Source organism: Eleutherodactylus coqui, chromosome 13 (genome assembly GCF_035609145.1).
Source record: "Eleutherodactylus coqui strain aEleCoq1 chromosome 13, aEleCoq1.hap1, whole genome shotgun sequence".
Taxonomy (NCBI): Eukaryota; Metazoa; Chordata; class Amphibia; order Anura; family Eleutherodactylidae; genus Eleutherodactylus; species Eleutherodactylus coqui.
This window is the reverse complement of record NC_089849.1, coordinates 88,512,598-88,527,614: the sequence shown is the minus strand read 5'-3', so window position 1 is coordinate 88,527,614 and position 15,017 is coordinate 88,512,598. Positions and strand designations below refer to the sequence as shown.

General features: G+C 43.6%; 1 protein-coding gene across 7 annotated transcripts in view; it reads left to right on the top strand.

Annotated features, from left to right (window-relative positions):
* Nucleotides 1–1,272: 1,272 nt before the first annotated feature.
* Nucleotides 1,273–15,017, top strand: part of SLC43A3 (solute carrier family 43 member 3) — a 46,312-nt gene continuing 32,567 nt past the window's right edge. Inside the window, exons 1-3 of one of the 7 annotated variants that reach the window (XM_066586731.1) lie at nt 1,273–1,294; nt 12,268–12,311; nt 14,149–14,319. In XM_066586731.1, coding sequence (XP_066442828.1) covers nt 14,154–14,319 — 166 coding nt within the window. In that variant the 5' untranslated portion in view covers nt 1,273–1,294; nt 12,268–12,311; nt 14,149–14,153. Of the gene's footprint in view, nt 1,295–10,320; nt 10,398–10,447; nt 10,566–12,267; nt 12,312–14,148; nt 14,320–15,017 lie in introns of those variants that run through there. The other 6 variants (XM_066586729.1, XM_066586728.1, XM_066586732.1 and 3 more) reach the window with 6 other exon arrangements.

Here is a 15,017-nt window from a genome sequence, read left to right as displayed (position 1 = left end):
GGTGTTTTGCGGGTACTATTTAATGAAGATGCCAGTTGGGTACCTGTGAGGTGTCTGTTTCTCAAACTAGAGACTCTAATGTGCTTATCTTCTTGCTTAGTTGTGCAACGCGGCCTCCCACTTCTTTTTCTACTCTGGTTAGAGCCTGTTTGTGCTGTCCTCTGAAGGGAGTAGTACACACCGTTGTAGGAAATCTTCAATTTCTTAGCAATTTCTCGCATGGAATAGCCTTCATTTCTAAGAACAAGAATAGACTGTCGAGTTTCAGATGAAAGTTCTCTTTTTCTGGCCATTTTGAGCGTTTAATTGACCCCACAAATGTGATGCTCCAGAAACTCAATCTGCTCACAGGAAGGTCAGTTTTGTAGCTTCTGTAACGAGCTAGACTGTTTTCAGATGTGTGAACATGATTGCACAAGGGTTTTCTAATCATCAATTAGCCTTCTGAGCCAATGAGCAAACACATTGTACCATTAGAACACTGGAGTGATAGTTGCTGGAAATGGGCCTCTATACACCTTTGTAGATATTGCACAAAAAACCAGGCATTTGCAGCTAGAATAGTCATTTACCACATTAGCAATGTATAGAGTGCATTTGTTTAAAGTTAGGACTAGTTTAAAGTTATCTTCATTGAAAAGTACAGTGCTTTTCCTTCAAAAATAAGGACATTTCAATGTGACCCCAAACTTTTGAACGGTAGTGTGTATATATATATATATATATATATATATACCTCTTAGGATCTATTTCATTATGCCTGAGAAAGAACCCTGAGTGGTTGGAAAGCTCGCTATACCATCATGTATTTTTGTTAGACACTAAATGGTATCATATCTATAAGATTACTTGGTTTCTCTTGCTGGGAACAATGACATCTTATTCACATCTGCAATACTTGAGTCTGTTCTCCATGAACAGTGCCCAACAGTCCCAACTTTTAGCTCATCCTCATTGATGGCATATACGGAGGTGCTTCAGGCAGCAGTAAGTGACATTATATATCTCATTCTTCGACTCACTTGTGCCTGTCATGAGCACCTTTGTGTAAGGCTCACACATTCCTTATCACCTCCTATCTTTGTATCAGCATTTATTGCAGTGACCTCTGCACTATGGAGCATCATTTTTTTTTCAATCTTTACAATTGTCATAATACATTATTTATTATCCATTAGTAGGCGTTTTTTTTTAAATCTGATCTACTCTGTTGGCTTATATGTTCTTCAGGTATCAGTTGAGTGATCAGTAGGTTTTACAGCAAGGAGAAGATGTGATACTGGGGTTTGGAAAGGTAAGTTTGTGACAGCAATATCTTCTTAGCTTTTCATGCAGCAGACTGACATTGAATGCAATCATTTTGTGCACTTTAATTAGGCTAAATTCACATCTGCGCCATGGATTCCGTTTTCCTGCTTCGCCGTGAGATTAGGAGAACGGAATCCCCCAGATGAACAGAACCAAACTGTGCCATTCCCTATAATGAGGTGTGTTCGGTTCCTGCACCTGTTTGGCATCTTTACAGACAAAGAAGTCCTGCATGCACAACTGGCATGTCATGCCGGGTCTATGCTTAGGTTCAGCCTCCAACGCAGATGTGAACAAAGCCTAAACTGCACCTAAATTCTTCTCCATTGTAAACTCACCTTATGTTGATGAACACTCTTTACCCCCAAAAATATAATTTTACATATATTAACATTGAACTTCATCAACTATTTCACTGTCAGTCAGTGCATCCCGCTCCCGAGGATAAGACCTTCTGAGTAGTGGTATCTGCAAATACATATTTTTATGTCATTTCATTTCCAAACCAGTCGGGCATAGTTAGCGTTAGATGGGTTTTATTTGCTGAAGAATTCTTTATTTTTGGTCCTCAGGACATTCAAGAGCAGAAGATATTATTCCACTGGTATTGTGCAAGGCAGTGAGCTGTCCATCCATGTGATTATGAGTGTGAGGACTGACATGTGACAAAAGTTTTTCTGGGAGATGAGGAAGGAAAGCAAAGCAATCTGAGAACTTTATATTGTAAATATTGTAAGAGTAGTTACTTGGTGGTACAAGAAATTGTGTAAAACTGAATGTCTAATGAGTCCACTATGGCAAGGGGTTTCTTCAAGGGGTATTCTGAGAAGATATATTTCTAGGCACTGCCAAAAATGTCTAGTATGTGGTGGCCCCTTTTTAGGAAGACGTTGATCCGATCTATGTCTAGGCACAGCCTGGCCACACAAGGGTAAAAAGTTGGGTAGGGTCTAGAAACAGATGATGGTTCTGCCAGGTTCTAAGATCCCCTAGGATTAGAATGTTCATTTTTCTGGTAGGTGTGACCCACATAGCAGATAGTTTTTTGGCATCTCCTATGCTTAGATGTAAATGTTATCTTCAGAATGCTCCATTAAGATCATGTGTTCATACAGTATAGTTATGGTGTGGTTCTCAGAACCAGATCTTTGTTTTCATTATGGTGTGGTTGTTACGTGTCTTTTTTGCATGTGATCATGCCATAAAGTGAAGAGACACTTAAAAGAACACTATACTGCTTCTAGACAAACGTCCGTCTGGCATGGTTTTGGACAGTATAATTTGTGCCTACTATGCCTTGTGAGTCTGGTCTACCACCAAAAGGAATAGTCAACATGCAAGAGTTTCAGCCCTTATGGGTTTAGGCTAGAGTGTGTGAACCAGATCCCACTCGACAATGGCAGAAACAATGACACGGACACAACCAGAAAGGGGGGTTACTCACTATGAGGCAATGAGCATGGAGGTTAGAGTCTTTCGATTAGGGCAACTGGCTTAGTGTTTTCATGTCCTTACAGATGTAAATGGCTTGATGGTTGCACTTCTTTACAGATGCAATACCTTGGCGGTTACAGGTCCTTACAGACATAATAATTTAGCAGTTTGCAAATGATAATCTCTGTACTCTCATTCCAATCAACTGTTAGTGGTAGCAACTGCAATAAATCTCTATCACACATTCTTTTGCTAGCATTCTAGTGAAGTTTTACCTTAGTGTATTGCTTTTCTCTATCACAGGTGTGCCAAGGGATTCATTAGCAGGTCTTCAGTGGCTCATCACACACCCAATTTTCTCTGTGCGCCCACAGTTTCCTCTTTGCCCCATAGGTCCCTCTGTGCCCCCACAGTTTCCTCTGTGCCTCCTCTGGTCTTAGTGCACCCTCCAGTACCTCTGCATCTGGCTACCTTTGATGACATGTACTGTAGTTTACTGATAACCTTAGTTTCCTACTACGCACAGACACAGCATATGGCCACTTGTGTATCTTGAATCGTTGTCCTTTCTCCTCCACTTCAGCATCTCAGACCACTAAAGTAGAGGAGAAGGAGGACAATGGTTTAAGATGCACAAGCTCCTGTGCGTCATGGCCATGGGACGTAGGGAACAAAGGAGCCTTGTATGTAACGGGGCATTTCTGGGTCCCCTTGGCTTAGGTGCAATTCTGACCTCTATGGGCCCCTCTCAGTGCAGAAGCCTCAGCATCTGCTGGACCCCGCAGGGTGCTGGCGCAGGTCTGTGACTCTCAAAAAAAAAATAGATCATCAAGTGGATGATTTTGGTCATGTTAGATTTGGCACATGGTTCTGCGGTGCCATATTGAGATCTATTCTCATTAGCACCTATACAAGAGTGAGAGGTTTATACCCCTCTTGTGTGCAGCTCCTTTTAAGGGCTCATGCCCATGACCATTATTTCACCGCATATCACGCGTGCATTGCACGGACGTGTGATATGCGGTGATTGGAGTCAATGAAGGTCAATGGACTTTCATTATTCCATGCACACCAGCGTGTGGACACTGCGTATCGATACGCAAGAGAAATAAATCGCAGAATGCGCTAATTCTCTGCGTACCACGCAGCATGAGCCCTATACACTTATATTGGCCGTGTATGATATGCTGTCCATACACAATACATTGTGTATGGGCAGCATTTCCATATACATGCCCGTTCTGAGCAGAGCAGGGAATAAAAAAAAAAAAAAAGCACACTGCGTATGTCCATGAGCATGTGATTCTTGGGCATGCTCAGTGCCATACATAGCCATATGCGGTCTTTGGCAGCTCTCCAGAGGCGTAACTTGAAGCTTCTGGGCCCCAATGCAAAGCCTGTAACAGGGCCCCCAACTATAATGCTTTATTCATAGTACTGGGCTCCCTATATGGAGAAGAGAGGCCTTATGGGCCCCCTAAGGCTCCTGGGCCCGGGTGCAACCGCATCCCCTATACTTACACCCTTGCGACTCTCTACTGGCAGAGCATATGGCTGCTGAATGTGTGAAATGCTGTGGGGAGGCCCACAGTGTTTTACGCAGTTGTCCGTGGGCATGAGCCCTTACTTTTAGATTTTTTTTGCTGACTTGATTGCTGATTTTACAGTATTATTTTATTATTGGGGCACATTAAAGGGGTTGTCTGCCCACTGTTTCACTGATAACCTATCCTCTGGATAGGCCATCAGGGGTTAATGGGTGGGGGTCCGCCACTCGGTACCCCTGTCCATCAGCTAACCGTCCGGCCTGCTGTCCAGTGCAGTAGGCCGCAGGACAGGAAGTGCCAGCACCAGCTTCACTTCCATTAAAATGAATGGGAGAGCTGCGCTGCTATGGTTTGTCCTGCTTCTCTGCTGGTCATGAAGTCACATCCAGTCCTGAACAGCAAAGAAGCAGGAAGTGACACAGCAGCGCGGCTTTCTCATTGACTTCAATGGGAGTAAAGCTGGTTCTGGTACTTCTTCCCTTGTCCGCTTATGACAATGTCCGTCCCACTGCACTGGACAGCAGGCCGGACCGTCAGCTGATCCACAGGGGTACCGAACAGTGGACTCCCGTCCATCAACTACTGATGACCTATCCAGAGAAGACGTAATCGGTGAAAACATTGGCAGAAAACCCCTTTAAATTGTATAATTTCTTTTTCTTATTTTATTGTGCTTTTAATACCATTGATTATTTATTTTTAGTCCCATTGCAAATAGTGGCGAGGGGTGGAGAGGGGGCGGGAGCTCAATGCACTGCTTCCGGCACAGCCCACCTCCTCCCTCTGCAGAGAGAGACAGCGTATATCAGCCAGGCGTGAAAACTCGGCCGATATACGCACATCGGAATAAGCCCTAAGGGGGAATGCTACTCTTCCCCTCTCACTTTGTCTATTGCCACAGGGTGCTGTATTCAACCTCCTTATATAACATGCCACCACTCCCAGGGCTATGAGGTGCAATATTGTATCCACACTCGCAGCCAAATACCCAGCCAGGATGTTCGCCCAACATTTAATAAGCATCACCATCATTATAAGAGTGTACCAAAGAATAAGATCACGGCAGCATCAGATGAAATTTGTAAAAAAGCATATCTTTATTCCTCCATGATAAAACAGCTGGCGACGTTTCGACCTAAACAGGTCTTTATCAAGCTCAGCTAGCATAGACAAGTAACACATATATATACATACATAAAGAGTACAAACACGTTTCAGCTGGGTCCAAGTAGGTTGTGGCAAACACACATCACATGTCTAAGATCACCTGTAGGATTAACCACATAATAGCTGAACCAACCTCATCCAAATTAAAACAGTAGACATGGTCTCCGCCGCTGCCGGGTGCCGGTAATGAGTTAAACATGTCATCATGTGTTGAAATCAGTGGAATCAATGGAATCAAGACACGTCATCAGGCTCAGTGCAGTGTGGGCATGTGCATAAAAGTGCTAAAATAGCGTTGGATTATACCCTATCTCTGTCAGCGCATGCACATTCAGCGCATGCGCGCAAACATTGAAGCATCTCGAGACAACCAAAAAACCCACTGAGCGCCATCACACACAGAGCGGGCGCATGCGCGTGAGTGGGGGAATATCGAGAGGTTACCATAAAGAGCAACCTCCAATACTAACGTCCCCATACCATGTCGGGCCAGCACATCAGCGATGAACGGCCACACAACGTGGTTGCCAAAGGAATGGGTGCCGCTAGCGAGAGCTCCATACTGCGCACGCGTATAGATCCATTTTAACTCTTTCTTTTTCAGAAGATTAATCCGATCACCTCCTCTCTCAGGAATTGGTACATGGTCTATGATTTTAAAATGCAATTGGCTGATGGAATGCTTACAATCAATTAAGTGCTTGGGTATGGGTAGATCAACCTTCTCTGTTCTGATCGTGCTTTTATGCTGGATTATTCTGGAACATACCTCCTGCATCGTTTCCTCCAACATTTCCTTTGCCACAAGGGCAAGTGCTTAAATAGATGACAATCGTGGACCTACATGTATATCGTTCTCCGATCTTAAATGATATGCCTGTCAGTGGATGTTGGAATGTATGTGTGGCCGTTCAGCGCTTATATGCTGGCCCTATGTGGTTTGGTGACGTTAGTATTGAAGGTTGCTCTTTATGATAACCTCGCGATATTCCCGCACTCAAGCGCATGGTGATTCCACTGATTTCAACACATGATGACTAGAAATGAGCAAACGTGCTCGTTTCGGACAATTACTCGATCGAGCATCGCTTTTTTCGAGTAACTGCCTACTCGGGTGAAAAGATTCGGGGGACGGCAGGGTGGAGCATGGGGTAGCAGGGGGGAGCTCTCTCTCCCCCCCCCCCCTACTCCCCACCGCAACCCCCGCTCACCCCAGCGCCCCCCGAATCTTTTCGCCTGATTAGGCAGTTTGTTTGAAAAAAGCGATGCTCGATCGAGTAATTGCTCTAAACGAGCACGTTCCCTCATCTCTAATGATGACATGTTTAAGTCATTACTGGCAGTGGCGGAGACTATGTCTACTGTTTGAATTTAGATGAGGTTGGTTCAGCTATTATATGGTTAATCCATACAGGTGATCTTAGACATGTGATGTGTGTTTGACGTAACCTACTTGGACCCAGCTGAAACTTGTTTGTACTCTTTATGTATGTATGTATATATATATATATATATATACACGTACATGCTGGCTGAACCTGATAAAGACCTTTTTAGGTCGAAACGTCGCCAGCTGTTTCATCTGATGCTGCCATGACCTTATTCTTTGGTGGATATCTTTGTTGGTCTTGATCCGGACCTGGTCTGGTTGTGCATCTCCCTCCCTGCCTAGTGAAGGCTAGAATACCGGTGGAAGATTCCTGGATCCACATATGCTGCTGATAACCAACTTATTATCAGAGTGTAGAATATAAATTTTTCCACCAACAGAATAAACAAAGTTCATATTAGGACATCAAATATATAATCAACAGTGCATCATGCATATCAGTGCGGCACATAACAACCATGAACATGCCAACAGTCAACTATTCACAGTTCAAGGATACAGTGATTCTCAGCTGGCATACCGGCAGTACACATCGGTTTCCAATCTTCTTACAATTATCAGCTTTTGTAATTTTACAGTAGTTTTCACACTTCTGTTACAAAGTCCATCCAAGCCTCGTGATTGTGAAATGACTGGCGTTTTTTGCATTGGGCTCTGTGCACACTGCATCCAAGCCTTGCATTTTGTGTAAATGCTGGAAGCTTCTTTAACCGTGACTTTGGGGTTCCATTTATGTGACAGAGGCCAGAAGAGAGCACTTTTAGCTTTTAGAGGCTGGTATACGTCAATTTACATTTTTCTTATAATTGAAGACAATGGGTGAGTTTGCTGTTGGAGGTTTAAGTCAGGAGATCTTCCCAACATATACTTCAGACTATAGACTTAACCTGGGAGTGCAAAGAGCCCTAGAGGCTCATCTCTCTCGAAATTAAGTTCCACCATAGTCCCATTATAAATATGTGCCATCATAGTGTCCCCTGTAAATATATGTCATCATGGTGCTCCCTGTAAATATATGCCACCATAGTGCCCTTTGTAAATAAGTGGCATCAAAGTACCCCCTAAAAATATGTGCCATCATAGTGCTCTCTGTAAAGAAGTGACATGCAGAATGCTCCCTGTAAATAAGTGCCATCATAGTGCCCTCCGTAAATAAGTGCCCCATGTAAATATGTGCTCCCTGTAAATATGTGTCTTCATAGTGCCCCTGTATAGAAGTGACATGCAGAGTGCCCCCTGTAAAGAACTGCCATCATAGTGTCCCCTGTAAAGAGATGCCACCATAGTGCCCCCTGTAAGTATGTGCCATAATAGTGCTCCCTGTAAATATGTGCCATCATAGTGATCTCTGAAAATAAGTGCCATCATAGTGCCCTCTGTAAATATGTGCCATCATTGTGCTCCCTGTAGAGAAATGACATGCAGTGTGCTCCGTTATTAAGTGCCATCATAGTGCCAGCTGTAACCAAGTGCCCCATGTAATTATATGCCATCATAGTGCCCCCTGTAAATATGTGCCACCATAGTGCCCTATGTAAATATGTGTCATCATAGTGCCCTCGGTAAATACATGCCATCATAGTGCTCCCTGTAAATACATGCCATCATAGTGCCACCTGTTAATTAATGCTATCATAATGCTCCCTGTAAACATTTGCCATCCTAGTGCCTCTGTAAAAAAGTACCATCATAGTGCCAGCTGTAACCAAGTGCCCCATGTAAATATATGCCATCATAGTGCCCCCTATAAACATGTACCATCAAAGTGCCCTCTGTAAATAAGTGCGATCATAGTGCCCCCTGTAAATAAGTGCCACCATAGTGCCCTCTGTAAATATGTGCCATCATAGTGCTCTCTGTAAAGAAGTGATATGCAGAGTGCTCCCTGTTATTAAGTGCTATCATAGTGCCCTCAGTAACCAAATGCCCCATGTAATTATGTGCCATCGTAGTGCTCCCTGTAAATATGTCCCATCGTTGTGACCCCTGTAAATATATGCCATTATATTGCCCCCTGTAAATATATGCCATCATGGTGCCACCTGTTAATTAATGCTATCATAATGCTTCCTGTAAATATTTGCCATCATAGTGCCCTCTGTAAAAAAGTACCATCATAGTGCCAGCTGTAACCAAATGCCCCGTGTAATAATGTGTCATCATATTGCCTCCTGTAAACATATTTCTTCATAGTGCCCCCTATAAACATGTACCATCAAAGTGTCCTCTGTAAATGAGTGCGATCATGATGCCCCCTGTAAATAAGTGCCATCATGGTGCCGCCTGTAAATATATGCCATCATGGTGCCACCTGTTAATTAATGCCATCATAGTACCCCCTGTAAATATGTGCCATCATAGTGCCAGCTGTAAACATGTGCCATAATAGTGCTCCCTGCAAATGTGTCATCATAGTGCCTCTTGTAAATAAGTGCCATCATAGTGCCCCCTGTAGATAAGTGCTATCATAGTGTTCCTAGTAAATAGGTGCCACCATAGTGCCCTATTTAAATATGTGTCATCATAGTGCCCTTGGTAAATACATGCCATCATAGTGCTCCCTGTAAATACATGCCATCATAGTGCCCCCTGTAAATATCCCAGGGTCCACCAGTAAAATTCATTCTGGGGGACCACCGCACATTACCTGGCCGCTGGACTCCCCATACAATTAAACGGAAAGGTGGCCGCGATTGCATGCAGCCCTGTGTCCACTAAAAGTCTACAGAGAATGTGGGGAGTAGAATGTGTTGAACACCCGTTCACCCAATAGGTGTGGAATACAGAAGTGTTGCCTCAGCCTTAAGGGTCTGTCACACTGAATGGATTTGTCCGTGCGGACATTTCTTTATCACAATGTTTGTCCTATGGGGCTTAAATTCCTCATCTGTTAAAATCGGCGCATCTTTAATCCGAAACTGCAAGATTTAATTCTGCAGTAGAAAAGCATTCTGCTGCGGAATTAAGGACGTCTTGCAGAATTGTTCTTACAGGAGATGGAATTCCGCACCTAAAGTCTGCGAAAAAACGCAAGAAATTCCGCAAGACGTTCCATAGAACACATTCCGCAGTTAAAAATGCAACACAATCTGCACTAATTGAAGCGAATGCACACCTGTGCTGCGTGCCGCGGACAATTCTGTCTCGCATGAAAAGACCCGAAGAAGGTTCCTTGTGGAATGCAATATTTCTTTAACCACTTGCCCCATAAGCCAGTTTTGGTCTCAGCGTTTAGAGGCAAGGGTGCACTTACTTTCCACAGATGGAACGTGATGTTCAGTTGTAAAGTCCATTTAGTTTAGACTGAATGAATGGCTATTCACGGTGTATTAAATGATAAAAAAACAAATGTACCACATGCTTATTACAGCTGCTGGAAAGAGGAAGGAAGCCGAGGTGGGTGACAGTCAGATGTGGTCATGTTAGACTCAGAGCATGCATACTTGTAGAAATACAAATACAAAAACACAAAGATCAGCAAAACGTAGCTCATAAAACCCCAGAGAAAGCCTGAGAAAAGGGAAACAGCCTAAGATTGGTAAGAGAAAGTGGTAAGTGTGGCGGGAGGGGGGAACACAGCGCATAAGCAGCGGTGACGTAAGCAGATGAACGCAGAATGTGTGGAAACCTTCCGATTGACTCTAACAAAAAGGTATGAAGTGCCATTGTAATAGCTAGTGGGGATCTGCTGATGGGATGGAGATGCCTCCATGTACAGCGTAAGTTCATTTTATGTTATTACTGTTGGTGGAGACACTAGTAGCATGTTGGCTTGGCTGATCACTTTCTAGCCTATTGGTTAGGGCTGAGGAGCACATTTAAATGCTCTCAGAACTGTAAAAGTTAAAGGTGTTTGTAGGATTAGAATAGGGACTTTTTGTTTTAGAAACCCCACTCCACCCTTGTTCATGCACTTTACTGGTGTTGTAACTCTTGCCATTTAAAGAGACTCTGTCACCTACTTTTAGCCCTATCAACTAAGCTTATAGGCTGAAAGTAGGTGACCTGCTGAGTCCAGGGAATGTATGTGTTATACTTACCCTCCCCATCATTCCCTCAGTTTGAGTGTTGGAAGGTGCCACTCAGTACACTGAGCTGGTCTGTTAAGTAGTCCACCTGTTCTAATTTTATAATAAGAGGACTACTTAGTTATACGGCTATTTTCCTTGAGGTACTTCAGGATAGCATCTCATAGAAACCAATAGAAGTAAGACTTACCGGCCTGTAGTTTCCGGTTTCGCCTTTTTGAATATGAGTATCACATTTGCTCTGTGCCAATTCAGTGGAACAGACCCCATCACTATAGAGTCCTTTAATATAAGAAATAATGGTCTGTCAATCACATTACTTAATTCCCTTAGAGCCTGGGGGTGTATGCCATTGGGACCCGGTGATTTATCTATTTTAATCTGTTGAAGGTGGATCTGCACTTCCTCCTGCTGATATTTAATGGAGAGTTCACTTTATAATTCTGCATCTCATCTGGCATCTTATTTTCCTGAGTGAATACACTGGCAAAAAAACTATTTCATAGATTTGCTTTCTCCTCATCACCCACTACAATTTTTCCTACATAAAGTTGTGGCGGTTCTGGGATTCCTGCTATGCTGATAGTCTGGTGCTGGTTTTGCAGGTGGTTCTCCATCTTCTAGCCCTGTTGGGTGTGGTATTAGGTGAGAGATGCTTAGCCACCCCTGTGGGTAATTGTCAGGGCTGTTTAGTCTGGCTGATGCTGAACTGACTTATCGTTGAATCTTAAGTCTAGCTCTGACTGTTGTCTCGGTCATTGCTTGGTCCTGGATCTATCTTTTGCCTGCTGCATCTCGAAACTAAGTTTGTGTTTCTTTTCTTTTGTGTTTCTTATGTTATTTCCCTGTCCCACGTAGGGCTAATTCCCCCAGATGGATTTCTGCCACGTTCCCCGCTGTGTAAATCCACGTCATAATAACGCAGCTATTAGGTTCTATTGAACCTAATGGCTCAGTCCTCGAATGCAGGATTCTGATACGGATTTATGCCGTGGGAAAAAAATCACGTTGCGTTCTATTTTCTGCGGCGGGAAGTCTCCATTAATATAGTATTAATGGAGACAGTGGAAAAACAGCATTTTTCCGCGATCACCAACGGGGACTTTTTTATTTACCACATGGGATTCCTGCGGCGTAAAACCATGGGCGTATCCCACTCCGTCCGTGGGCAGGAGGCCTAAGGCTGAATTGCCTGCATTTAGGCAGGTCGCCGTCCCTGAGGTTATTTAGATAGGGAAAGAGTTCCCATGTTTGGGTTTATTATTGTTTCGATGCTGTTTGGCAAGTGAGTCTCTCTGTTTCCATGTTTGCTGCTTTTGTGAATACTTAACTTTTCAGTCTGCTTTGGTTGCTCAAATCCCAACTAAAACTTTAACTTTCTTTGCTCCTAAAGGTCATATAGCACTGCCAGAAAGAGAAACGATTGACAGAAAACAGGTTTGGTACTTTTATATAACACTATTGTATTACTGTAAGTAAGATGCTTGTTTCTACATCTTCTGGTACATATTGAAGTATCCGTCAAAGGCCTTCATCACATGTATACATCCCTGGAGAAGCCCAGGAAGCGCTCACATAGCATATATTTACACGCTGTGGGATTCTATCTGGGGGTTCCGTCACATGTGCCAAAAAACGGCATTATGACGGACCTCATGAGTGGAACCAAATGGCATCATGAATCCTCTCTGATCACGGCAGTTAACTGTCTACAAGCCACGGGTCAAAGCTGGCCACACATCTAAAAAGTCAACAGGAGGAGGGACCCCTTCCCGAGTGCTATCAGCACCCCCATTATCATGACAACCCAGAACCTACTGAAGGCTCCCAGGGCTGCCATGCATAGATGCCTATCAAGTCCTTCCCGTGGCACAGCTTTATAAGCAACATTTAAAGTATTGCAGCACATAGTACAAATGATCAAGTTCCCTGTGAGGACTAAATAAGGGATTATTCACACAGGCGTATATTGGCTGGGGTTTCATGCCCGATCGATATGCACTGACCCTCTGATGCATTGGCTTACAATGCATCAGTGCACAGGGGTGTATTTCCATGGCATAAAAGCACCCGACAGGGGGCTTTCGCGGCGGCAGCTGCATAGATTCCCATGGATGCCAAGGACAGCTGCTGAAGAAGGTAGGTGGGAGGGAGTCTAGCAGCCTGACTGCTAAACTCCCTTCCTCTTCTCCTCTCCGCCGCTTGTCGCTCTTTGCAATGGGAGGGGGCTGGGTGGGGGCAGAGCTAAGCCCCTCCCATTGCTGGCTGCAGACAAGGGGCGGGAGCATAGCTCTGCGCCCTCCTATTGCAAACGGCCAGAGAGGAGGTGAGCCGGTGAGGGGGAGGGAAAGGGGAATGTCTCTCCAGGCCCCACGGCATTGTGGCCTCGGCGTATATACTGACGTGTAAATGGGCTCTAATAGGGTAAAACATGTAATAAAGTTTAACAGTACAAAAAGATTTAAAAATATTAAAAGTTTTAAAAAAATTCCCAGAAAAATCTAAACAATTAAAAAAAAAACCAATGCTAGTATCGCCATGTACGTGTAAGTTCCAAACCCACACAATGAAGGCTGTAAAACAAAAAGTACAGAATTCCAGAATTAAGGTTTTTGTTGTTATCCCAGCTCCCAAAAAGTTTCAATATAAAGTAATCAAAAAAATGTGTTTTCCAAAAATGGTACTAATGGAAACAACAGTTCACTCCAGAAAACATAAGCCCTCACACAGCCCTATTGACCGGTCTCAGCATATGGCGGTGGAAAGCAATTTTTTAAAATAAAAAATTGTATCTACTCTTTAAAAGTAGAAAAACATTATAAAAAACCCCTATGTAAATTTGGTATCACTGTAATCGCACTGATCCAGAGAACAAAGTTCATATCATTTTTACTGCACAGTGAAGACTTCCCCCAAAAATGGCCAAATTGCATTTGTTTTCTTCATTTCTCACCACTTAAAATTTTTTAAAAAGCTTTTCTGTACATTGTATGCTGCATGAAATGGTACCATTAAAAATACAATACGTCTGTAAAAAAAAAACAAAAAACAATCTCTCATACCTCAATGTCACTAGAACAATGAAGTTATGGCTTTTAGAATGAAAAAAAAACTAATTAAAAAAATGAAATATCTCTGGTCCTGAAGGGGTTAATCTTGACAAAATGTTCTAGATATATTTATTTCAGATCACTATAGTTGTTCGAGGGCAGACAATCACTTGTTGTTAGGCTACATATGCTCATCCTGTGTGCCCCTTCTTGTTCCTCTGCAGCAGAGATGCGCTGCCAGTACGCGCTGACTCTACTCACAGGACTCGTAGAATGCATCTGCTTTGCGGGCGTCACCTTCGGGTGGACATCCCTTGTCTTTGTGCTGAAGGAGGAGAATTACTTTGAAGAGCTGTGTCCAGAGATGAGGAATCAGACTGCCAATTCTACTGACGGTAAATATGATGTCAAAAGTCTGCAAAATGTACAGCCCAGGGCGGACACTAGGGGGCAGCAAACTGCACAGACAAAACCCGTACGAGAAACTCACCTGTGTGAATGCACTCCAAGCAGGGGCGTAACTATAGAGGATGCAGGGGATGCGGTTGCACCCGGGCCCAGGAGCCTTGGGGGGCCCATAAGGCCTCTCTTCTCCCTATAGGGAGCCCAGTACTATGAATAAAGCATTATAGTTGGGGGCCCCGTTCCAGGTTTTGCATTGGGGCCCAGGAGCTTCAAGTTACGCCTCTGACTCCAAGAATGCATTCACATGAGCGAGCGTGATACGGGTTGGGAGTTTCTTGGACTGAGGGTTTATTCACACAAGCGTAGGCGTTTTTACATGCGCCCACCAGTGCCGTAAAAATGCGTGAACAATTTAACATGTTGGGACTGTTTATATATGGATCCCCAGGTCCCGATCCATCTGCAGAGCGTGCTGTGTGCATATACTCTTTTGCTCTCCCAAGAGGGATTTTTTTTGTGGTGCTGCTGTGACACGTTTGGTGATTGTGTAATTCCTGGTTGTAATGCAGCAAATCAGGAAAAACACCAAGGCGGGCAAAAAATGTAACAAGGCACTGTATATGCAAATATGTGATTCATTTTTAAAACCTAAAATTTTTTAACCCCTTAACGACTGCCCATATGACTT